General features: G+C 41.9%; 1 protein-coding gene across 1 annotated transcript; it reads right to left on the minus strand.

The window, feature by feature from the left end:
* Positions 1-7,040: 7,040 nt before the first annotated feature.
* LSM11 (LSM11, U7 small nuclear RNA associated) lies at positions 7,041-25,778 on the minus strand. The gene is made up of 4 exons (XM_083603909.1): positions 23,691-25,778; positions 16,316-16,455; positions 14,938-15,021; positions 7,041-12,993 (listed from the first exon to the last, which is right to left on the minus strand). Exons 1-4 carry the CDS (start codon positions 24,133-24,135, stop codon positions 12,610-12,612), a joined length of 1,053 nt encoding a protein of 350 aa, XP_083460035.1. The 5' UTR covers positions 24,136-25,778; the 3' UTR covers positions 7,041-12,609.
* Between the last annotated feature and the right edge of the window lie 1,358 nt (positions 25,779-27,136).

Genomic DNA, 27,136 nt, shown 5'->3' on the forward strand with positions numbered 1-27,136 from the left:
TTGAGGTCACCATGGCATGAATGATAGTTCCCAAGTCCATGTTCTCCCAAGAGGAAGGAAGGCAGAGATGGCAAATCATTTTTGAAAGCTAGAAAGTGCTTCTGGTTGCTAGCACTGTGTGTGCTTTCCAAGAACATTTGCAAACTGCTCACTAGCCCTATGGTTCCATTTACCAGGAACCCTAGATTACTCTTATGACTTGAGCCAATCTTCCTCTTCATCCAGGAGCCTCTGAGTCTCGCACCTGAGTGACTATTCCTAGTCAGTGGTGAAGCCTCTGGACACAGCAGTTGCAATTTGGGGTTATGGGTTTTCTTTGGGGGGGCTTTCCTCCCTATAAATGGTTTATTAATGATAGCATCTTAATGATCTGTTTAAAATAAATAAACCATTGACGCCATTTCAAAGGTATTTTGTGAGGCTCAGCTGATATTAAAATAGCACCAACCTTATGTGCTTTTTCAGCAAGTGACCTAATTAGTTAATAAAGTAATTGAATATTAAAAAGGATGTTGCAAGTGATTAAAATTTAAGAGCCTTCAGAACATTATTAAAGCTATAAATCATACATCACTGTTTTAATTTGCATAGCTACGGAATTACTAATGGTCCCACATGCATATGGTACTTGGCAATTAGTCTTTTCTACAAAATGTTGGTGATGGCAGGGTGGGTTACCAAAATCCTCGTGTGTCTGGGTGTATACTAATTCCTGGTTTCAACACATAGCCTGAGATGAGGGGAGCTTTTCAGGGGCAAATGAACTTTAGCTTCTTTTCTGTGCCTGAATGAAACAGCTCCAGCTACTCCAGGATTGCCTATTGTTCTCTGAGCAGTCTTGACAGTGATATTCTTCACCACCACAGCTAATAGCAAGGAGGAGTGGGCGGGGGCGGCGGCGGATTTCCATTTCTGCTTTGAGCAGGGCCAGTCAAAACCTGACTTAACTTTCTTCACTTAGGATGTGTGGTTGGATTTCCCGAGACGACACTCTAAAGCTTGCAGGCCAGTCAAAACCTGACTTAACTTTCTTCACTTAGGATGTGTGGTTGGATTTCCCGAGACGACACTCTAAAGCTTGCAGTGGGTGAAGAGCAATCAGTGCCATTTGCTGTGTGCTGACTACTTCTTTTCATGCCACTTTATTTAGCTGGAGTTCTTATTGCCCTTAACGCAATTACAGCTCACGAAATCCCCGAGTTAAGAGGCTGACTTCCAGCAGCCATTGTTTCCTGCCAGCTCCTTCTACATCACAAGATGGTCTCGCAGAACATACTCCAGAATATTATACTACCTGCTTTTCACTTAAATTGGAGTATCAACCTTAACTCTGATTCACAAAGAAAACAATAGAAAACAGCAATCTAGGCAAAGTTAGCATGTCTGCTCCACCAGTAACCACGACTTATTTATTTACTAAAAGCATTTAGGAAATTAGATCTAGTTCTAAGGGCCTTGTGGCGGTTCCCTCACTGCAAGAAGTGAAATTACAGGGAACCAGCCAGAGGGCTTCTCAGTAGTGGCACCCACCATGTGGAACGCCTTCCCATCAGATGTGAAGGAAATAAACAACTATACAACTTTTAGAAGACATCTGAAGACAGGCAGCCCTATATAGGGAAGTTTTTAATGTGTAATCTTTTATGCTTTCATATGTGTTGGAAGATGCTGAGTGGCTGAGGCAAGATGGGTGGGATACTGTTGCTGTTGTTCCTTTCCTTAATGAGCTAATGTCAGCTAACAAAATAGTCAATGGGTGCTGTTGTCCAAAACATCTGAGGAGGCTTAACACATGTTTATCGTTAATGGCAGAGTGAAGCAGTGCACCTCTAGGTTGTCTCAGAGTTGCATAGACACCTCTGTCTATACTTTAGCAGTAAAGTTGTTTTTGTTAGCCAGTATGACCTTTATGATAGGCAAGCTTATCCAGACACATAAATGTTGATAAGTCTTTACGGTTAAAATTAATTATTTTTAAAATGTTTTTAATTGTTTTTAAATGTTTTCACCAATGATTTTAATATTTCTTGTAAGCTGCTTAGAGGTTTTATTATAATCATTTTGTTCAATGATAAATAAAATAAATTATACTGATTGAAGAACCAGTCTCGGTATCATCCAGCAAAGCTCTGTGCGAAACAAAGATGCCATTTCCACCAACTCAGCAGAAGATTGCCTTAATATTTTATTGACATTTGCATGCAATTATATTATCAACCCACTATGGGATGGTGGTTTTGTTTTGTTTTCTCAATAGATGCACGTCCTTTTGAAGTCTTTATTGAGGCCAAGTGCGGCAACCTGTTGAATTCTCTCTTTGAGAAACTGCTGACTGAAAACCCATACACTAGCTTTTGTAACAAAAACTGGAGCTTTGTTTGTTAGCTGATGGTGGCAGAGCTGAGAGTGGAACTGGTTCCTAGAGAATGATTCACACTCTGCTACCCACTACAATTCAATGCAATGAGGCACTTGAAGACCTGTTTTAAGGAGTTGAAATTTTAATTAAATTGCATTCTAATGGAAGAGGCAAACTCTGAGCATCTTCACTCCAATGAAGGCTGACAAGCTCTATGCCGTTTTTGAAACAAATTAATTCCCACTGTTTCATTGCGTAAGGAAATCATTGGGCAAGAAGTTCAGACAAAAATCCGCACACATGAATTGGCTAAGAGCTCATAATATCAGGCAAAATTAGTATTCAAAGCTGTCAGTTTCCATATAACTCAGGCAGCAATCCTATATTCACTTACCTTGGAGTAACTCCCATTGAACTCACTGCCACTTCCATAACACTATTGGATTGCATGGACAGTATTCACAGCCTCTGTCTTTTTCAAAACAAGGAAAATTCATTTCCAAGAGATGGGCTTGCAGTAGCACCAACTGGTTTCAAGGCAACTATGTGTGCACGCTTCATTTTACTGACAAGGGGAAGTTTCTGCAATGTCTAACTGGTCCTCATTGGACTGGAATTTGTGGTGGTATCAGGAGAACATACCCCCAATTTTGCAGCCACATTGAATAAAAATATATTGCAAGAGAAATATACATCTAACACATCACATTGCATTTGGGCTGCAGTGGAGAGGATAGAAAACCCCAGGAAAATTAGGGAAAGGAATACACACAATTCTGTGTTGCAATCACACATACAGGTCCTATCCAAATATCCTAATTGTTCTCAGCTTCTAACCCTCTGCAGCTTGAGGAAGGGGGATATTTTTGTGTGTGGAAGGAAAGCGTTACCCCCTTTCCCCAAAGTGTCATGGGCCCCATCCAAACCAGCTGCTTCTGTTCCTGCAAAGCGACTTCTAAGCAAATTAAAACATGTCAGGTTATCTGATCACATGTCTCTCACATTGCATCTGGTTTTTCCCTCAACAAACCATTCCAAGGCACAGATAGCTCTGTAGGTAGTACTGCAAGGTGCACCAGGGTGACATTCCTATTTGTGGTAGATGTGCGCCATACATATATGCCATAAAATACATTGCGCCGCAGAAGCAAGACGAAGGCTGGTTCTGCATGATTCTGGTGAAACATTTCAAGGAACTGCTCGTGTGCCCCTCAAGGTATATCAATCTAAATAATAATAATCATAAAAATAAATCAGTCTGATGCAATGAGTGGGAATGGAATAGGGTATCCAAAGTGCCCCCTTAACTTGAAAAATCCAAGGTTTTGGCTGAAATGTTTGCAAAAGGCTATTCTAGTTAGCAATTTGCATAATGACTTAGAGCTGATATGCACTCGCCTGGGCTCTGTTCAAAGAGCCTCTGATGGAAACATTTGCTTCTTAAGATATAAAACTAAAGGACACACATTGGTGTGTGTGTGTTCAAAGCTAATTAAACTATATTACTTTATTTTAAAATTACCTGTGTCAAATCAAGCAGGAAAAGCAGCTCTTTCATCCAAAACTCCTCCAAGATTCTCTTTCTACTTTAAATTGGGCTCTTGGCTGAAACAAACATATGCACCTACTGCTCTTCCCTCTACTTTGCCAGCCTTCTGTATAGACTGTAGTAAAAGAGGCTGATGTCATTTTTGCCAGCTGAGCAGAACACAAATTCTCTTTAAACTATTGCCATCTAGTGGACAGTAGTAATGAGTACAGCAGGAATAATTTTGGAGGGACTAGCAAAAAAAGTTTAAGGCCTTTTCTTTTCCTTGAAGAATGTTTGAAGAGATGGGTTTTTGGTTCTGATGTATACCAAGTAAGAGCTGACAATGGCAGCATTTAATATTGTGATACCTTTTATCCAACAGCACGGCTTTATCCTACTAACAAAGACTGAGAACAGGCTAGCATGATGACTAGCTTATCTTCAGCATAGGACACATTCTATTGAGTCTGATGTGACAAATCTGGTTGGCGCTATCAAGGGAAGCAAAAGAAGAGGCATTTATCAAGTCAACAATAGAAAATCCTTATTTTGGATAGGAGAAGCTTGTTTTCAGTAAGTATCTATGAAAATAGTTATTTTCGATCAAAATAGTCTGGGCTTCCAGGTATTTTACAAGAACTGTATTTGATAAAGATGGACTTTTAGCATCATTCTGAGGCTCTTTTTCTTCTTTTGCTTTTCCTGAGGTTTGGTGCTCCCCACCCTCTGCTTAACAGAATAATCAAACACATTTGTTTCAAGTAATATAATGAGATAGAACTGAGCAACCTGTTTCTTCTAGGAAATGCAGTCAGGCACAGTCCCATCCGCTGAGTTACAAACACCTCATTCCCACTGAAATGGTAAAGTTGCGAAAGGGCTATACTATTTGTGTGGCTATACCACTTGCATCTCCCTTATACATAAAACAAAAAACCCCAATTCATTCCTGTACGTAGAAAACTAGGTAGGGCTAGAACCCTTTTGCCGTAACATGTCATTATGTAAAGAGAAATCTTTGTGCTGAGGGAATGTTCTCCTTAGTGCTACATTGAATACATCCCATAATATTTGTATACATATTTCTCAGACACTTTTCTATACAAGAGTATGCAGAGTTTTAAAAAAAAATCCCCAAATCAGCATAAGTTTACTGATGAAGTAAAATGGTAAAACAACAACAACAACACATTGTTAATAGATTGTGCTGTTTGCTAACGGGCAACAGGAAGAATATTTCAGAGGGTTCAGCAAAGAACATTAAAGTGCTTTTGTGAAAAACACCGAAGATAAAGGGATGTAAGCGTAGGAAAAGAGATAACGGCTTTTAAAAACAAGGCTTCATTTCCATCTGGAAGCAACAAGGGAAAAAAGCAAGGGCTTTTCTGCCTGCTTGGTCTTTTTGACTTGACTTGTCCTTTGTCCTCACATTTTGCTATCACAGGAACTATTCCGAATCTAACTTGGGTTACTTTATTTACAGGTTTTCTATACACAAGCACAAAAGTCCCAAGTGGAAAAGGCAAGCCACCTCCTCCTACTGCATGCTTGGCACATGACTGGGTCTGGTGCCCCTTTCCACCATCTCCTATCACAGCGGCGTAACTTCAGCAGAAGGATGCAAAGATATTCTAGTTCCTCACAAGCCTATCAGCATCCTTTCAATGCCCCTTTTATTATTGCCTCTCACACATTAGCTTTTCCCCTTAGCTACGTCACATTCCTTCATTTCCTAACCCTTTATTACTGCAGCCACTGTGTATCTGAATGCCATCTATATTCTACCTCAGTTTAAGCACCACTGGCTATGGTTAGGAGTAGGACAAAACAGCACAGAGGTAAAAAAAACACAAGTCAATTATATTAGTAAAATATAAATAGTGATATTTGTATGTATGCGTGGTTCCTTAACTAGCTTCGCTTCCTTAGAATTGCTTTAAATAAGAATGTTTACACTGTATGGTTACTGTCACTTTAAATTAAATAGCAAATACAACATAGGATTCCTTTCAGTAATCGTGTGAGCTTGGTCCTACCTGTATTCAAACCCAAAGCTAATTTTCCCGATGTCACTCTTCCTCAGTTAATTCTCATCGACTGAGCACACTTGCAGTCTTCAGTCAAGTCTATGAACACTTCCCTGTTGAGTCTCTCAAGTTTTTTCCAGGACTTCTGCAGCCTTCCCCCTCCCCTCTGCCCAGAAACTGTTGTTACCTCAGTTTCTCCATAATGCTGATTCTTGAAGGCAGAACTCTCCTGAATGCTGCCTCGCTTCCCCGCCATTCTTCTTCCACAGCTCTAGCCAGTGATTTCAGCTCTCAGATCCTCTCAGGTTTCACAAGCCACTCCGAGCCTCTCCTTAAGTCCTCAGGTGTCCGCTGTGTGACTCAACTTCCAGCAGATGAACAACAACCACACACACTTTCCCCCGTCCCTTCTTGACCAGATCCCAGCCTTTTATTCTCTCAGAAGGCCCCCACCTAATAATTTCAATTTGGGTGGAATTCTGCAGCCTTACTGGCCTACAGTCAACCAACTAAAATTGATCAGATTCTGATGCCTTGGCTCAAGTACGTGGGCCATATCCCCCAGTTGGACACATTGCAATAACTGCTGCTCAGCCTCCCTGCAGATACATGGCATCTCCCGGTATAAACTCATCATGACAGTTCACAGTTAATCTTCTACATTAAACTATGAATAAATCCATTTATGCCCAAACGAAAACTTTCACCTCAGTTCAGAAGGGGATCTCACAAATACACACCTCTGAAATGCAGAAGCACACCCTTCCCAATTCTGCAATGAATAAACAACTCACAACCATAAAGGAATAGCTAACCTTAGCAGTGGAGTCTATTTTGCTAAGATTCCCCCTCCCCTTCAAAAAATAAAAATAAGAAAATGTCCAGCCTTTGGCCTCAAGGTGATTGTATTCTCCTGCTGTGGGGTGATGGTGGATGGTTTTAAGGCAACTGCTGTTTTTATCAGCTTCTCAGCAGCTTATTTTGGATTGTTTTTCTGCAATAACCTACAATGTAATAAACCAAGTGTGTAAATATTCCTGGCATCAAAATTGTCAGTATATAAATTTTGCCATATATAAATTGTCCCAATAGTTAGTCTGCAAGAAATAACTCTGAAGCAGTCTATGTTACATCAATATATTTATTGCCTTAGAGGTTGAACTCTTTTGTATACAGAAATCTAAATCCATCAAGCAAAAATAAATAAATAAACTGTACATTCATTTTTAGGTTCATAGCAGCAATTTCTTCTCAGAAATAAAACAGGAAGACAGATTAAACAGCTTGCATGTTCCTTCTAGTCCCAAGTACTCTGGTGAGTACAGCATACACTTGCAACTAAACTGGGCTTTAGTTCAGAGTATTTGCGTGTGCATTATATGCCATATATCTATCCGTTCTGATCTGTTGAGTTGGAAAGCTAGAGAGCTAATGCCTGACAAAAAGGGTGTGTAATAGGTATTTTTACTGTATTATTATTTTTTACATTTTACATTATACAAAAAATGCAAACGTTACCCCTTTATTTACAAATGCGAACAGTCTCAGAGGGAAAATAGACACAGAAAGCAAAGGCATAGAAGAATCAAACCCAGTTATTGAGGCTAAAAGTATACCTGCACTACAAATTTTAATCAATTTTGAGCCTCCAATGGTTTTTAAGCAAGGAACCTTGTGAACTGAAGTTCACTTTGAAGTCACTAAACTACAGTTCCCAAGGTTCAGTGGGAAGACCAGGCCACTTAAACCAATTTGTAATGTAGTTCAGGTTCACTTATCTAAGCTTTAAACGCTGAAGCCAACCTTTATCATTAAGCCGGGAATGTATCAGTACAGCAGTCAGCTGAAGAAATTCCTAACAATGCCAAGAGAGGTTGGACAAGTATTTCTGGTTGTTTGTTTCTCAGCCTAAAACTGATCTTACCAAGGAGATGATACTAGGATACAGCTGCACTTTGCTCTGAAGTAGTGAAAATCAAACATAATTGCGAAAGGAGCCTGGAGCAGCTTTCAGGGTCCCCCCCCCTTCTCCTGAGGGAAAGCTTCAATCTTCTGAGAGAAAAGGGAAGAAACAGACTAGCTATGTTTGTACACAACCTGATCAAACTACTTTTCACTCTAAACGAATACAAGTCTGACAGAGTCTCAGGTGTACTAATCCTATTCCTTGTTGTGAAGCTAATAAAGCAGGTATCCAGAAACATGATAAGCCTTTTTCTCTTTCATGACAGGCTTTCACCTCTGACAGCCAAGAGCAATAGCTCTTTTCAGAGACATCTAAAAAGGGCTTGTATACATCAAGAGACAAGTTATTCACATTACTCCTCCACTAAAGTAGGCCTCTGACATCCATTTTGAGGAAGAGCTTCAACAAGGCACTGGTGTATTCCTAGTGCTGAATAGAAATGTAATTCTCTGCATCTTCATCCCCAACAGGAATTCTGTTGCAAACTGGGGAAACAGAATTAAAATATGTTTCAACCACTCCCAGAGTATGCTTTGAGCTGCATGGAATGAGTAATGAGTTTTGACACATAGCAGATTCTTACTGATGGAAGTGTAAATAGGCACTATTGAACTCATATTGAGACAAAAATTGTCAAAGCAATATAGGAATAATTTTTTTCTCTCTGGGTATTTTCTCTCTTTACACAAAAAATCCCCCAATGGCAGCAAGTCTGCAGCAGGAAAAAGTTCGGCTTTGAGACCTCCATTCAGCCTGCCAATAACACAGTTGCCACCTTCAGAGCCACACATACCTGCATTTGCAGGGTTGCCAACTCTTCACAAAAGTTGAAAAGCAAGGGAAAGGCTCAGTACATGTAATTTTCTTGCCGCAGTGATGGAACAAAACCACCTGCCACACAGTAACTGAGAGTTTAAATACCAAAACCTCTACATGGAAGTCTAAAAAAACAACCACTTTGCGTATTTGTGGTAGTGTTCTACAAGTGAACATTTGTCACATCACTGGTATGGAAATGCTACAAACACCTGGGTGACTCATACATGGGTACAGAGTTTTCAAATGTCATACTTGCTAAGTAAAATGTGGCCACACAGACCTTTTTGGTTTTGATTCTCCATAACTTTCTGTTTTCTTCTTTTTAATTGTTGGATTGAATTGGAGAGTTGTGTGTTTCATATCAATCAGGCAAGAAACTAACAGAAAAATCTGGAAGAGGAAAGCTGATGAAGAATATGAAAACGTCCCCCTTTCCAGACATTCGTGCCTTACTCATCAGGTCTATATAGTGGCTTTGTCTCAAATTTATGAAGTTACTATCTTTGGAGAGCGGGGGCACTTTACGTTTGACACCTTTGCAACTTTAGAAACCAAGTGGCAAGACAGGATAGGAATTCTAGTGAGAAACTCAATTTCTTGCCAATAAATAAATAAATAAATCCTGAGTTAATTTGTGGTGTGTGGGAAGAATAGTAAGACAGGCAGATATGCTTCCATAAGTACTACTTATACAAGGCGAATTGCAACTCCAAAACAACAGCTTGGAAATTAAGCTTAGCACCTTTGATCTAGAGGCTTCAAGTAACAATAGAAAACGTGCAAGTCAGTAAGAGTCCGAAGATATTTTTAAGAATTCAAAAGAGAAAGAGTCTTGTGAAGTTGACAGTGGATATGGGACCACAGACAAAGTTGTTAACCAGGCTTGACAGTGAAAAGGATTCTGGAAGACAAAAGCAGCAGCAATTTAAACACTGAAGCATGAGGTAGTAAACTTACAGAGGCAGGCTTATGAAAGCATTTGGCCTTCCAAAGAATATGGATAAAGACCAGTGAAGGGAAAGATCATTCAGGAAAAAACAAAATTTGATGGTCCACTTAAATTTGTATTTGGGGACCTAACCTTAGTGAAGTAGAATGTGAAAGAGCAGGCATCTCAAGAACAGACACGAGGCCTACCCACCCCCCAAAATAGAAAATGTGGGATATATATATATTTAAAGGGAGAGGTGTCTAGGTGAACTTTTTAAGTTAAAAGAAAACTCTCTGGAGCAGAGTCAAGAAACTGTACTTTGAGGAGAAAAGAGCCACAGAGGAAGAATCAAGAACAGACACAAAACTCGTTAAATCCAGCCACAAGAATCTCTTAGGATCATTTTTGTGATAGCCTTTGCAGCCAAAGGTGACTGGGGAAAATCAAACTGGAAAGGGCAAAAGGCAGGCTGCTAAGGGAATTCAGAAACTAGTATTTCATGTCCCTGGGGTTTTTTTTTGAAGCAAGGAGGGTGAAAGAGTGAAAAACATGTTTGTGACATGTATTTTAAATTGCAGCATGGCAAAGAATAACCCGAGGGAAAAAATAACATCATCGAAGACATTTTGCATATCCCATTCCCACTCAATGGGGAAGCTACACATCTGGTCAAAACATAGCAAATGGCGGGTGAACTCCAAGTTCAGCTCCTTTTCCCTTCCTAGCTCTTGTACCTTCCTTTCAGTCTGTCGTCTTGAGCTGTACTAGATTGACAATAAAATGGCTAATTCCTTGAACCTCACAATACTCAGGGCAGAACTTCACACAGTGGATCATCCCATGCTTCTTTTTCACACATTTTGAAGCAGGCGGGCTGTGGGACACAGCCCTTTCTCCTCATGCTGTTTTCTCCACTGAAGATTGCTTTACTCTCCACTGAGGAAAGCTTTGGGACTCCCCAGGAAAAACAACATGAACAAAAAGGGTTAAGAAGCCCCTCTTCTCCACACTGGCCTTCCTTTTCAAACTGCAGCCTCAGTTTTCGGGGGTGAGCATGACATTCAGAGCTCCTCCAAATTGGGGCCATTTCACCAAATATTTTCTGAAGGGGAATAATTCTCCAGATGATTTGGGAGAGGGCTCATCATTAGCAGCAGAAGATTTTCTTTCTTTCTTTCTTTCTTTCTTTCTTTCTTTCTTTCTTTCTTTCTTTCTTTGTACAAAAAGATCCTGTGAATCCCACATGATGCCATGACTCTGCAAATTTCAAGGCACTGAGTGGGGAAAAAATGGTTGCCTCCAAACACAAAAGTTGGAACAATCATCTGCCCTCTTGACCTTGAAACTTAGGAGAGCCTACCCAGCCCATTTTGCAGTCCACAACTCGGCTGGAGAAATAAGAGGAAAGAAACTGAGCTCCACCCATGAATTTTTTTTTAAGCCTGAAAAAATGATAATCACAAACTACATGCAATTGTCTAAGGGTTACTATCGATGGTGGAAAACGCCAATCATTAGAAGATTGTCAGGTTATTCTAGAAAATCAGAACTGACTTATAAAATGTAACCTATATGTTTTGAGTTAGAAATCTGTGTTTTTGAGCTTAATAATTCTACAGAGACTTTTAAAATGCCTCCCAATACAATAGTAATTGCATTCCAACACAAGCTATGGCAGCAAAGTCCAGCTATTGGAGTGCTACATAGACACACGCACTGTAAACAGAGGGCACTATTATACAGCACCATAAAATCTCTCTTGGCAGACACTTTATATATATGTATTGTTACAACATGTTGCACAGCTTCTTCTGATGATTACTGAATCATAAGGGGGGGAAACAGTTAATAATACCGATTTTCTAAATAGTCACCATGCATACTTTTCAGTAGTCTTAAAACATGCTTCTCAGAAACAATCAAACTAGCATTAGAGGCATGTCATTCAGAACCTAGAAGCAATCAGGACTACGCTTGCAGGTATCACAAGCAAATTATTCTCTTCAATCACCATCAGGGAAATCAGCCACTTCTATAATGTATAACTGTGCCTAAACATAAAACACCATCTTCTCTATTTTAAGCAACTTATGTACATCGCCTTAAGTCTTTACGGCTGCAACACACAAATGGATGAAATGAACAACAACAATAAAAAAAAACCTGGATTGCAATTTTCTGGGTTGTTCCAACCCATTTTACAATACATACATTTAGACAAGCTCCAGGTAGAGAAGTTACATAGTTAGCTACATTCACTGTTTGCTGGTGGCACGGGGTGGGGTGGGGTGGGGTGTGGGGAAGCAGGGGAAGATGGTTTTAAGAGCATAGGCTGTGTAAATACTGAAGAAAAGGCCAAATACTGTCTTTGATCACAAATGAGTTAGAGAGAAAAGGCATCCCATCAGCAAATAACCACTTGATTCAGTTTCCATTCCCTTTTCGTTCAAGACACAAGAGGGCACTGTGATTCAACTCTGGAATACCTCCCCACCCATGCATGCTATTAGGAGGAGGGAGAGATGAGATCCAAACAAGTCCATGCCTAAAGCCATTCCTCCTTTTCACACGCTCTGAATTCCATTGCCATTTTTTATAAACGTGCTTTTCCATGATTTCAAATTACTAGCATTCCACAATGAAGTACCAAGGTCAATGGCATACTCCGCTTCTTTTGCAGCCACATAGCAAAAACAGAGCTACTTGTTTCAGACCACATGGGTTTTTAATATACAGCAATACTTGCCCCACAAATTCTGGAAGTTCCACAGTTCAAGGACTTAGGAGATCTGTCTCTTTGTGGAGGCAGCAAGTTCCTTAGCCAAATTTTAGTCCAAACAAGCTGGTAGCTGGCTCAAGATGCTCTTGCCTTCCTCCCTTTTAGTCAGAGGAAGAGAAGAAGTTACAAAACAATTCACAAAGTAGCATGCAGCTGTCACCACTGTTCATGCTGCTGGCTGAGTAATGGCAATCAGATCAATGGGCTAGATGAACAAGCAAGACATTCTCCCCCCGAATAAAAATCTGGTTTATGTGCCGCGTGAAAACTTGCTGGTAATCCACTTTGGGCCTCCGCTTTTTCCGTGAACGACCTCTTGTGCCACCTGCACTAGTCCCTTCTGTTTGGGAGATTCTGCCAGACAGCTCAATCTCTTTCCCGTAAGTTCGAGGCAGGCTAGAGCTCCGTGTCCTCTCTTTGCTCGAATGCTTCTTTGCCCTTCGTTCTTCTGACCTCCTCCGACCTGACTCGGACTTCCACCGAAGTGTCCTAGGATCACATGGAAGAGCTGGCAGATCAGCAGCCATCTTTGAAACATCCTTTTTAACCAGGGACTCTTGCAGCTTGAGTCTGTCAAACAGCTACAGGGGGTGGGAGGAAACAAATATGTCATCAAAGCTGTCATCTCATTCTGTAATCTGAAAGCATATGGCCCACCACGGAGGGCCAAGCTAGAGAGTGGGTGTTTTTTGCAAGAGGAAAAATACACAGCAATGCTTTTCATGTACAGTACTTTCTGTTGGCTGGATAATACAAATTGTAAGCACTCTAATGCTAAGGAGGTTACTTATTTGGCAGTTATGGAGTTATCCAGCTTCCACGTTTTCTGTGTGCATTACTAACGCACCTCACACATGTACAACTAGCAGATTTGACTTTGTGACAAATGCCACTGCCATGACTTTGTACTGCTCTGTTAAATCCTGGGGCTAAAGCAATAGATCAATCTGATTTGAGCTGTAACCCCTCTGGGACAAGGACTGCATCATTTCAGTCTGTTGTGTGAATAGAGCCTAGTTCATTGCTGGCGTTGAATAAATGTTAAACAGTAAGCGGCACTAGTGGATACATTTTGCTGGATAAATCTGCTGACCACTGGTCATGAAGAGCAATGGCTAATGGAGAACTCACACATGGATGCTCATCATTTTAGGAAGCTGTCCATGTGAAAAGGCTATCAAGAGCATAACCACAGACTGAAGTTTCCTCTCCCTTTAACAGTGTTTCCCAAGGAAGCAGGTTGCAAAGCAACAAGTCCTAAGCCATCAAGCACGTGTATACCAGTTGCAAGTAAAAAAAATTACACTGTCTGCCACCTATAACTGAAGCTTGCAAAACACATCCAGTATCAAATGTTTTAAATTATGTTTTGTAGATATTTATAGTTTGCTTTTATTGCGTTCCATATGTTGTAAGCCACCTTGTTAACATTTTATGAAAGAGTGGATTAATGTTGCCAAGTGCGCCAAAAGATAAAGGTTTTGGAAAAAGAAATCTCTACCCTTGGCCAGCAACTTTATAAGTTCTTTACAAGGTAAGGGCTGGAAAGTGGGAACGGGGCCCACTTTTGCTGCTCTATCCATTTACCTAACATTAAGAAATGAGCTAGCGCTACAGCTTAACCTTAAGTCTGTTTTGAAATAAAATACACCCTTAGTATGTGGGAAATTGAGCTTGTAGGCTTAACTTTAGTGTACTTGCACCAGCCAACTACAAGGCTGGCCCAAGACATTTTGCTGTCTGAGGCAAAGAACAAGATGGTGCCCCCCCCCCATTCCATGTACAGAATCCAGCTGGAATGGAAATTAGCAGGCTAGCTTGGGTAGGCCATGGTGTGGCACACACAGCTCTCCCTTCCAACACCTTGCCACCATTCTCTTCTCCTCCATATCTGCTGCCTCACTCTGCCTACTCTGGCAACCTAAAAGCAACACGACAGGCCAATAATTTGATTACAACACTTTATATAGCTACAAAATTGTATCTTCATTCAGAGTCAAGTGGCATACAGTATATACAAGGTAACACCAATTAATGTGACTTCAGAGAATTTCCCAAAGTAGAGGATTTTTTCAATGGTGTATCAAACAGAGAACGATTCAAGCTTAAGGCAACATGCCTTCCAAAATAAGTATAAAGTCCCAACCACAGCACGGATGCGCCTGGTTATATTAACGACTTATTCATATATTTAGCAGTGAACACGCTGAAAGAAGTTGATGCTCCAGACACAGTAGAAGGACAGTCCTTCCTGGATAACCGACTGTTTCAAACTTTCTTCCTCAGCAAATAAGAGGTCCAAGAGGGTACATAGGTTACAATGGTTCAGCTTTCACTACTAATTAGTGACTCTGAATGAAGATACAATTTAGTAGCTATATGAAGTGTAATCAAATTATTAGCCTGTCGTGTTGCTTTTAGGTTGCCAGATTTTTCTGTTCGCAACACAGGGGATCTTTGCTGTCACTCTGCCTAACGGTAGGGCTGGCCCAGAACAACAGACAAGCGGAAGAATGGCTACTTACCCTGGTGAGAGTCAACTGTGGCTCTACATAGAAAGCTTTACCCAGCACAGGTTTTCGATACGTCTCATCTACGTCTGTCAGGGCCTAGGGCAAGGGAAGCAGAAAGAAAATATCAAGGCAGGCTGTGGCTGTACATGGCATTTTTGTAATGTAACTTTTGAGGCCTGGGTGCAGAGAATTAGGAATTAGCATTATTCAGCTTACACATTACTCCAATAATTTAAGCCTTTCCGTTTTTTTATATATATATATAAAATCACTGCTTACAATTATTATTTTTTAAAGAAAAACGGAAGAAAGCACAAATTTAAATAGGATACCTGCAGAATTACAATTACAAAATGTTTGCACATTTCTTTTCATCTTCTCCTTAGTCCTTTTCAGAAGTGCTTTGCATGCCTGACTGCCCCACCCCTAACATCCCCAGGGGCTCCACACTTCTAAGTTCCCAGGTTCAGTACAAGAGGAGTCTGTGCACACAGACTTCTCCATATGAATGAAAGCCCTGTGCATTGGGGCTCCTCTTTTTGAACTTCTGCCAAAGATGAAGAGGTTGGGGGGGCTGTGTTAGAGGACACGGCCACTTGCCTATTGCTCTTCCCTATTCTTCTGAAGGTCTAGTCAATTTGGTTAGGATTCTGGCCTGGTGATGCAAGTAAAAATTTTTCTCTGCTTCTGTATCAAGTTTTGTGCTTACTCTTGCAGCTAACACTCTAGACGGGTGGCACATTCAGCTTGTGTCTTAATTCTGACTCGTCAGCATCCAGTTTGAACTAAACTAAAAAGCCCTTGCAGAGTTAGCATAACACGGAAGGAACCTTAACAAAAAGATGACAAACTGCTGTGCATGTGGGAGAGAGGTCAAGAGAATGACGGGGGGGACGGGGACCTTAATGCCAGACGACTTGGGGTTCCAGTGAAACAGATGACTACTAGGGCTTTTGTTGCATATTTTAGGGAGATTTCTGCTTTCACCCATACCTTTTCCAAGACATTTTATGTGCATCTTTCACTTAGCAACCATAATATGTAACAAAAAAGTAAAGGAGGTGGGAAAGATCTTGCAGGGGGGGAAATGGGGGGTATAAAACAAGAGCGAGAAAGAGGAAGGTAAGTGAGAACAATCTAACACAATTAGCTCAGCTTGTGTTAACCGAAGACAAGACTCTGAAGAAACACTCCCTGGTCAACAGGGTGCAAGACTGTTCCACTGATGAAGCCTTGCCTTGAACTGACCAGATAAGAGCCAAGACTCACTTCTACCTGAAAACTAGAGGATCGTCCTTACCCCTTTGCTGAACATGCCATCTGGTTGAAGTAACCCTTTGCCAATTGGTAATTAGCTGTAAAATCATAGAAAGGGGGTGACAATCCTTACCATATTCCAGAACTTGTCAAATGCAACCAAGAACCCACTGCAGACTCCACGAAGTCCTTTGAAAGTTCGGACGTGGACATTGACTTTTACACCATCACGGACGCATCGGTGAAGCTCCCCAAGCGGACTGCCTTCGTGAACTAGAATAAATGTAAACTGCCATTACTTTTTACTGAAACAAATGCCATGGAGAATAAAACAAAACCATTCACTGTTTTAACTCAAAGCATTACAGTGAACTCTGCTTAGGGAAAATGTTACAAATTTATACACTCATACCAAGTATCCACTCAGCTGCAATGTCTTAACTAGATTCCTGTACAGCAGGAATAGGAAAGCTTTAGCCCTCCCATTACCCATCCTGGCTGAGTCTGATGGAAGTTGAGAGTCCAACTACATCTGAAGGGTCATAGGTTCCCCATCCTTACTCTAGTCTACAACCTGCTTTGGGGGAGATCTAAGAAACAAACTTGCCTTGTTTGCACCAATACTTTTTAACTACTTTTCACTTTTGCCATGATAAAACAAGTTAGTCTTTAAAGTGCTGTGTTCTAATGCAGTTAAGGAATAACAAATTTAGCTACGCTTTATAACACTACTGAAGGCTTCAGTTTTCTTATGTCATAGTAACAACATACAGTGGTACCTCGGGTTACAAACACTTTGGGTTACAAACTCCGCTAACCCGAAAGTAGTTGCTCTGGGTTGCGAACTCTGCCCCAGGATGAGAACGGAAATTGCGTGCAGGCAGCGGGAGGCCCCATTAGTGAAAGCACACCTCAGGTTAAGAACGGTTTCAGGTTACAAACGGACCTCCAGAACAAATTAAGTTCGTAACCTGAGGTAACACTGTATAAGCAAAATTGGTCAACCTCACCTAGCTATTAAGATTTACATCCCACAAAATCCCAGTAAGTAATATAAAGTGGAACTCAGGCTTATTTAAATCAGAACCAGTGTCTGCAAGGTCAGTCTTGTCTTATTCTGAACACTGAGCTCCATGGGCTCAAAGTGGAAGACTTGCAGAAAATGATCACGGCTTCACAACTCTTGCACATATCAGTTTGTTCTTTAGTCCTGTGTGTTTTCAGGAATGCTTACCTGTGGAATATTTTGCTAATAAAGCACTCTGATCCCATCCTAATGGCACTGAATGGCCTATTCACCCTCTTATCAATCATATCCAGCTGGCACAGTTCCCTAACCCTATCACCACCAAATACAAAGAGATGCTTCTATACTCTGATGATGATTTCTCCAGAGGAGGAAAAACCCTGTGTTAGATTTGTCTTGGCAGCACATAACCATTCTGTGAACATCAAAAACTATTATGCTCTGCATGTAGCTATTATTTTTCTGTGGCTTAAAAGCAATGCAGATGCATTGTCAATCATTTGTGCAATCTAGGAGGCTGTAATTACATCCCTAATAGTTCAAAATGGATTTTTTCCCCAATGTAAAGTATGTGTTTAATACCCCAATTCTAAAGGATAATTAAAAGGCTACTGGGGGTTGTCACCATACAACATAAATATTTTTAGTAGATAATCACTGCCTCTGTAACAAAGTGCCAATCATCAGCATGGTTCCTGTGGCTTAATTTATACAAGAAAATTATCTGTACCCCATAGTTTGATGGGCAACTATAAGCACACATAGTAGTAGTCACTTGCCTTAATGGAACCACAAGACCGACAACAAAAACATATCAGAACATGTTTAAAAGAGCTGCATTGGATACTGGTCTATTTCTGGATTCAGTTTAAAATGTAGACTTTCAACCTTTAAAGCCCTAAACAGTCTGGGAGTCTGGGACCTGGCCATCTAAATAATGGCATTCTTTAAAATCAGCCTCAAAGGCCCTTCTCCATGAACATCTGCCTTTGGAGGGTAAGTGCCTGGCTACAAGAGGGAAGGTCTTTTCAGTGGTAACACCCAAATTTTGGTCACCCCCGCTAGACTAATATGCAAAAGCATCAGGTCAAGTTCATCCTGCTTTCCACTGTTTTAACAATGCCTGAGACTCTTTTAAATGCCTGTTATTTTAATGGCTTTGCCTGGTGTTTTTTATGGCTTTTTCTGATGCTTTCATAGTTAGCTTAAATGTGTGTGTGTGTGTGTGTGTGTGTGTGTAAGCGGCAGTAAGGTATGAAAAACGCCTTCTAAGTAAAACACACACAGAGAGAGATTCAAATAATCCTAAATAGAAAGCAAAAAACCATGTTGGTACTACAGTCGTACCTTGGTTTTCGAACAGCTTAGTGCTCCAACGTTTTTGCTCCCAAACACCACAAACCTAGAAGTGACTGTTCCGGTCTGCGAATTATTTAACATCCAATGGGGCTTCCATGGCTTTCGATTGAGTACAGAAAGCCACGGCTTGGTTTTCGAATGTTTTCAGAAGTCGAATGGACTTCCGGAACGGATTCCGTTTGAGAACCAAGGTACAAATGTATTCCATGAACTCTTGCGCAAACAATAGGAGTCTGCACACACTGCAGTACCAGCATAGTTCAGGGTGTTAAATTACAGCTCAAGAAACATAGGGAGGACACAGGCTGTGATATATAAACACCAAAAAGCCATAGAAAAGTCTTAAGAGGAGTTCACACAAACACAATAGCTCCTCTAGATTGTGGATAATTTTTATTGCGCAACGCTCTTCTGCTGTGTCAAGAACAGCCCTCCCATGAGTGGAACAAGCTTTCTGCATCTCTGTATCCAAGCCATTCAAATATAAGCCAGTGTAGTAACAAACTAGCTTATCTAGCATTCTTCGTCTTGCGCACCAAATCTTCTGGATAAGCAAACTATGTAAATGTGAATGCCAGACATGTAAACATAAATGCCAGACATCCAACAGAGTGGGACAGTACTAATGCCTTATTTATGCTTATAAGCAAGGCAAAAAACCCTGACCTATAAAAAATTAAATGATGACACTCACACCTCGGATTATAGCATGTTGCAAACTGGCATGCATACTAGAATTGTCCTCACAAAATATCAACTCAAAACTAATGTTTCCATTAGTAAGTGAAATTGAGAGTGACCCTGAAAGATGGCAAGATTCGTAGTAGGGGTAACCAACATGGTGCTCTCTCCATAGGGCTACAATTTCCACCATTCCTGATGACTGACCAAGGCTGGAGCTAATGGGAACTGTAGCCTTAAACATCTGGCAGGAACCACGTTGGCTACTCCTGGATTTAGGAGTATCCGTTTCCCTGCTTCAGCAATCCAGGCTCTAACGTTAGGATCACTTTACAGGATGGAGCTAGGTCATAGGATTGCAGATCTTCACTCCATATCCCTTATGGCTTCTCTAAGCAGGGTAGAGACCCACTACTCACAGCATGATGACTGAGCCCCAAGCAACAATGGCTTCTAAACATTATGTGCCAGGGAAGAATTATTCACCATAGGAAGACCCTTTCTGGCACTATCGCTTTCTGGTTCTCCAGCTCTATCCATGTGCTGTAAAGACTTTTGGGGAGCTGAAGAATCAGCATAATCTCTTCTCTCTCTTAACAGCTAAACAGCTATATTTTTATGCATGGGAGAGACCACACTATTATTTGGGTTCTTCAATCATTCTTTGGTCTTTCACAAAAGCAGAGAAAATAATTGTTATCCAAGGCTTAAAAACAAGAAAGGAATTTAAGATCTCTTCCCATGCAGATTATGTAGCTTTATCAGTCTTGGAGCCTGTGAAGTTTCAGAGTTTTATTAAGGTTTATTAACTCTGTAATGCTTCCAGCTACAGAATCAATGAATCCAAATCAGACTTTTTGCAGCTTAACGAAGGATCAGAAAGAGGCTGAATACAAGAATTCTGTGATATTCTATAGTCTGAGTTTAAGAAGCTACAACTAATCTTGGCACTTTCTTGGTAAATCCTTTTTTTTTATTAGTAATCAACTGATAACTGGGTTTTTTTATCAGTAATCAACAAAACTAAATATGATTTTCAGAAAAGGGGCACATGTATTTTCTGGCTAGGAAGGATTGCCTGTACCAAACAACCTATATGTATCTATCGCCAATTATACTGGAGAAAACAAAAGCAAAATAAAGAAGTAACACGTCCTTTAAATAGCATGGCTAGATCCATGGGCATCAATGAGTTAAGTCTGCATAAAATAAGCTCTGCATGGATAGCAACTCAGTGACCCAATAGTAGATTGCTGTAACATAAACTGGCATGAACACTACAGGTAAACCTATCTTGTACATTGAAAAGCTTGGGCAGATGCTCCACTCAAACAGCTATAGAAGGTCAATGTAGACAGCATGTGGTCAATGCTGCTGCCCATGGTTATATATGCTCAGTTTATTATTTACTTGTTGGATATGGAAACAGAACACATATTTGTTCCTAAAACCATCTACTTTAAAAACAAGTGGCTAGCAATCCAAAGTCAGTTAGGAAAGAAGATTAGAGGTTTTATGATGCAACAACATCTGGGCCACATACCAAGTCAGCATGTAAGAAAACCTTAAAGACAATGGAAATTTGTAATTTAAGGCCAAACTACATTAGACTGTTGTAAAGTGTCTTTTTTGGGGGGGGGGGGTGGAATAGGCTGCATGTCTGAGACAGGATAAAATAATAACTTGAAAAAACTCCTCTCTCCTCTTTTTGTTCACAAAGTCTCTCTGCTGGAACAACAAGCCTTCTGTGTGTGGAGGAACACAACTGCATACAACCCTATATATCGCTTTTTGGCCCTAAGGTTCCTAAGAAGTGAACATAGTTATCACTTTACATTTGGTTAGGAATCACATCTATTTGCTAGTTAAGTGAAATTTACTAGCCAACCTTTTCAACTCTTTAGCCTGAAAAATGGAAACTCATCGCATCAATAACAAACAACACTGTACTTGTTCAATTAAGATTTGAGATCTAATTACTGTATTAAGATGCATGTAAACTTTATTTCTGACAGTCTTCTGGCTCTCGGTACAGATATTCCAAACCATAATGGAAATCACGATCCCACTGAAATAAGTGGGAGTTTTGCAAAAGGATTTCGTGCATAATCTCAGAACAATCATCATCACACTTCAAGCTGTGATTCACTTGCCTATCATCATGTTATCACGAGTCACTGCACTATATTTATAACCCTAGGACGGATAGTTAAGAACCTAGATTATAACAATGTAAAGGACATACCGTTGTTATAACTAGCAGGACATACTGTTGTTTTATCTAGGACAGTGGCATTTTTCAGAAGCAAAAGAGCCTTTCCTCAAAGGCTAGTCTCTCCTTGAATCGATACTGTAAGTAGAAAATAAGCAAGAGGAGTGAGGGATAAAAGTGACCTCAACAGACCCCCTGTCTGCCACCAAATGCAGGGCATCTGCTTTGTATTATACATGTCAAGCCACAGAATGTGGAAAAAAACATGTGTTTGATATGGGGGCACAGCAAGCTGCAGAAAGTACCTGACTGGTTACATCTCCTGGCAGGAGAATTGTGTCTTCACTTCATGCTGTCTCTGAGCTGAGGCCCTTAGGATGCAGTCACTCTTGCTTTGCAACTGAACAGAGTACCTGACCTTTGATGTCTAAATCAACCTGTCCAGTACGCAACCTCCTGGGGGCCACCTGCCAGCAGTAGGTGGGGCCAGAAGCAAAAGTGGGTGGAGCAATGAATCTGAATATTACCTTTGTGCTACACAAAACACCCTTCTCTCTCTTACACCCAGGCAAGCAGGAGGCATTATACAAGTTCAACGACACAGCCAAACCAATGAAAAACATCCAAGGAGGATGTGAAGCAGAGCTATTGAGGGTGTATCTGGGGAGAGCCCAGAGGGCCAGGCAGAAAGGTCTAGGGGCCGTATAGGCCCCTGGACCTGAGCTTTCCATCCCTGCTCTGACCAGTACCAGGCCTAATATCCACCATGGACAACATCCCTAAGGCAATACACCTCAACATTTTATGCATCCCAATGCCCTTAGCAACTGTTCTTGCCAGAGTGTTCCCCAAGGCCGTGGAAAGTTCTCTCACCCTTGTTACTCAACAACACGGTTATGCAGACACGTATTTCAAAATGTTCTTTGCATGTTGTTACTCAGCCTGAGGGAATATACTGAACAAAATGTCCACACGTCCAGTTATGAACAACATTTATGACCCATTTTTGATCAACCTAATGTCAATTACATTTAAGCCAGCATGGTGTGGTGGTTACACTGTTTGAGGGGATCCAGGTTCATATTCCCCTTCAGCCATGAGGCTCCCTGCATGACCTTGGCCCAGTTAGTCACTATCTCTCAGGGTTGTTTCAAGAATAAAATAGGGAGTACAGCCACATGCACCATCTTGTGATCCTCAGCGGAAAGGCAGGATATAAATGTAGTATATGAGCAAGTAAATTCCACATCAGACCAAGAGGTCCTATTTCCTTACACCAATAATCTTAACGTGTTTTTACACTTTAATCTCTTATCAAAGCACCTACCTTCCCACACACTGCAGAGCTTCTCCAGAACTCCCTCTTTATTCAGTTCTCCCTCTTGCCCACACCCATGATCTCTTGCCTCAAAATATATCATATTTTTATCACTCCAAACACTTCACCCCCTCTCTACAGCCTACACACACCCAAATCAAGAAAACACATTCTTCCCACAATGAAGCCACAAACTTTTTTTTTTAAAAAACACCATGCTTTCGGCTCTTAATTATCTATGGCCTCACATAGATGGAGTTTTAATCGTGCCTTTTGAAAACAGCAATGTCTTTTAGGACCCCCCCCCCCTTTTTGGCCAGTTTCAATGCAGGTGGTCTTTCATATATTGCAGGTCGTTTTGAGTTACTCTGCCTAAAAAAGCAACCAATGAATTTAATAAGAAAATAATCACAACAACAACAAATACCCAGCCAGAACTCCAGAATGCACACGTGTTTTAAAATGTATGTTTCACAACACCAAATGGTGTCTTTTTAAACACTGCAATAGCAGCACAGGCTAGTGCCAACTAACACATAAAGAAATCAGCGTGCTATGCAGATTTTTATTTCTGCGGTTTTGCCTGTATGTACACAGTGCTTGTGCCAAGACCATGCAACACGTACACACGTGGGTCTAAGCCAAGCCAACACATGGGGGACGTGGTGCATCACAGTGCACATGGGCCACAGGCGGGTGTACTTGTCACATCCATAAAACTGTGAAATGCTACCAGCCAGTGACCCATTTTCAACGTCCAGGCTCCATCCCCGGAATGCCTTTTCCAGTCATAAGAAAGGGCTGCCTCTGAGCATACGCAGAGTGCATTTCCCTCCCTTGCCCACCAGCGACTTATAGACGTTCACAGCACATACTCCTCTTCAGAAACAAGCCAGCCCAGCTCCCCTTACCGGGCATCCTGGTGAGCACGTTGCGAGGCGCCCTCCTGCCCCGCTGCTGCCTGGCCCGCTCGGCCTCTTCTCGCTCGGGCTCCTTGGCCACCATGAGGCTGCGGAGACGCTGGATGCGCTCGGGGTCGGCGGGGGGCCGGGCGCCTCGGCTCCGGGCGCGGGGCCCCGCTGGGCGGCTGCCGCGGCCGGCGGCCCCTCGCTGACGTCCCGGAGCGCGGAGCAGGCCGCGCTGGAAGCTCTCGTACTCGGCCAGGTTGTTGAAGTGCGGCGCGGCCGGGTAAGGCAGCGTCGTGCGCTCCGAGTAGAGCGCCAGCAGAGGGTCGAAGCGCGGCGAACTCACGTCCAGGCGCCCGGGGCTGGGCGAGCGCTCCGAGCTGCTGCGGCCGCCCGAGCGGCGGCGGCGCCGGCGCCTGGGCCCTGCGCCGGCCTCCTCCGCCTCCTCCATGACTCCCTGGCCCTGCAGGGAAGGGATCAGCCCGCAGCTCCTCGCTCTCGCCGCTAAGGGCCGCCCCAGCACCGCAGGCGTCTTCCCGCCTTTCTTAGCGCTGCTTGGCGCTCTCGGAAGACAGCCAGGAGCGAGATTCCCAGCACCTGCCCTGGGACTGGCGAGCGCCTTTGGGCTTTTCACCCATCGGCTGCCCTAGGAAGTCGTAGCTGCAGCCGGTTGCCGCTTGTCCCCCATCGCGCTGGCCGACGCAGGCAACATTATTCCCTCGCTTCTCCCTCCTTACTCGGCGTTAGTTAATCCGAAATAACGCCCGACACCCCATCGCGCGTTTAATACTTCCTGCAGTGTCCATGATTCCCGTAGAAAAGCTGCATTGGCTGGCCGGATTTGCACAGTTCTCTCTGCAGATCTTCCTCAGAAGTGGCGTTTAATGCCTATGCAATAATATATGGCAAGAAAGTCTTACGTCGTGCGAAGGAAAATTGCGCTAACATTTCTTAGAATCCGCAGTGAGCCCAAATGAAGTGCCCAGAAGCGGAAAATCGCACTTCGAACGCGGCGTTGCTGCTCAAGAGTAGCGGGATTTCAGGGTGGCGCCTAACCAAGTTCATATGAAATAATCTTAAATACGAGCTGTTACAGCATACTCTTTTGTCGCGTATAGCAACCATTCTATTTGCAGAGGGGGGAAACAATGAGACCTCTTCTATATAATTCAAAGTCAAGAGATTGACAAAATTCAGGGAGCCATCTGGCACACCCACGCCTGGCATTTAAAAGTGTATATGGTATGTTAAGAATAGCAGGTATTTAACACCTACGTTTTCTATTTTAAAATCATTATTTCATTTCATTTTTAAAATAAAAGGGTCGATTCAAATATTGAAGGATATGAATTGGAGGTAGGGGGGGCATCACCTTGTTGAAGCTAAGCAGACCCTCAGGGAATCAAACGTACACCACCCTGAGTTCCGTGATGTAAGAAAGGTGGCGTATAATACCAAGAAAAGGAAATAAAATACTTGCACTGGTCAAGGATCCTGTGTGAACAGCAGGTCATGAGCCCCAACACCACACTGAAACCTCAGCCAGTATCTGATTTATTTTTATGACAACTTTGCTATGTCTGTAATTATGTAAATCTTTTCATATTGTAAGCTGCCTTGAGCATTGTTTTAACTGTGGAAAGGCAGCATACAAATAAAATGATGATTGGTTGGTTGGACACAAGATGAATGGTGGGAGGAACCAGCTGGGCAACCACCAAGGGAGGAAGGGAGGGTCAGAACCTAGGCAGTGGTGGTGGGATGGTAAGTGGTCATGGAGGAGAGACTAGGAAGATGAGGAGTCAGAAGCTGATGGGGTAACAGAGCTCAGTGAGCTGGGAGAGTCTGGCAGAGAGAAGTCAAGAATCAGAGGCAGAAGCTGAAGCAGGCAAGTGGGAGGAAGGAGGTCAAGAGGCAGAGGTGAGTCAGGCTAGTGAAGAGTCACAGGTGTCTCTCCCTCAGGCTGCAGCAAGCTCCATCCACCATCACTACCAGAACCAGGAGAGGGATAAAATGGGTGGAGCAAAGATAGGCTGCACGCAGACACAGTCTCCGATTGCTTGCAAGAAGCCAGAGAGGAGGAGACAGACAGCTGTGGAGAGATGGGGATTTTTAGGCCTAAAACCCAGCCAGGTCTATGAAGATCTTATTTCTCTAGTAATGAGTTAACTCCAGTGTTGAACTGTGATTTACTGACGGGCGTGCTTCGTGACAGCCAGACGTTTGTTGATTGATTTGGAGCAGAGGAAAACATACTACAGGATTGTGGAAGCTACCGGTACTTTGTGTTTTACTAGTACCCTGAAATCAACCAAATGGGGTACAGTACAAAATATATACATTAGAATTAACAGACTGGTTGCCTCTGCATAGCTACTGAGTACAGTAGGAGCATCATAACTCAGCTGAGCTTCAGGTCCTTCACTCAAATCTGTTCTTGAGTACCTCAAGCTCTCTTCATTTCAGCTTTCTAAATTAGCGATTTAGGGGAAGGTTATTGTTGTATACATTAATTGGGAGTTGGACCTCCTTGATCAAACCACCCAGATACTCTGCCCACCCATGATGGAGAGAAAGTAGAACATGGAAGCCTTGAAGTCAAAGATCTATTTGCATGTTTGCGAGGATATTTGTATGTATGATAGGTAGCAGAGTGCACCAGTGATAGAGAATTGACTTATATGATTCCTGAACTATACAAGAGAATTATTCCATAAATCAATGCAAAATTTTATTAACATTACAGCAATAATTTAAACACACATTGCTTAGAAGGTTGTTTTTCTTAATGATTAACCTAACTATAGCAATGAAGATGTCCACCATTTTAGATAAATTGGTTGATTATTGTTATCTCTTTTTCAAAGTGGCTTTAAGGGACCTTGTCTTCTTTAAAACATAATGCAGGAAAGGCAGAGAGTGAGGAATGGAATGACATTAACAAAATATTCCACATAAAACCCTTTTGTCATTATCTCCCAGCATGTATCATTCCAGTCTCTGCATAGTCAGAGAAAGTATCACATACACTCCATCTCCCCCCCACTCCGGAACAGGTCTTATTACTTCACAGGTCCGGCACAAAGAATGCAGAAGCGCAACACAAACTTTTTTTTGAAGAGTAAAGAACTTCCAGTAAGTTGATTGCCACAATCCTCAACAGCAGGAACTGGATAGTTTCCCAGGCAGCAGAAAATTGAGAGCATGACCTACAAACATATCCTGTTGTGATGCCCCCCCCTTATTCAATAAGTTTATTATTCCAGTTTGGTCACCCGAGACCTTCTCTAATAATCAGTAAAGCAGCAAGGAGAGAGTCCAAACAATAAATGTATGATTACGGAGGGAAATTATGTTTCCATAGCTTTCAAAAAAGCCATAACTAATTTACACTTGAGAGAAGACTTCCTAATTAGTTTCAGCCATTTGCTAGGGTATTTTGTTTATCACTC

The sequence above is a fragment of the Podarcis filfolensis genome, assembly GCF_964270895.1.
Source record: "Podarcis filfolensis genome assembly, chromosome: 2".
NCBI classification, from domain to species: Eukaryota; Metazoa; Chordata; class Lepidosauria; order Squamata; family Lacertidae; genus Podarcis; species Podarcis filfolensis.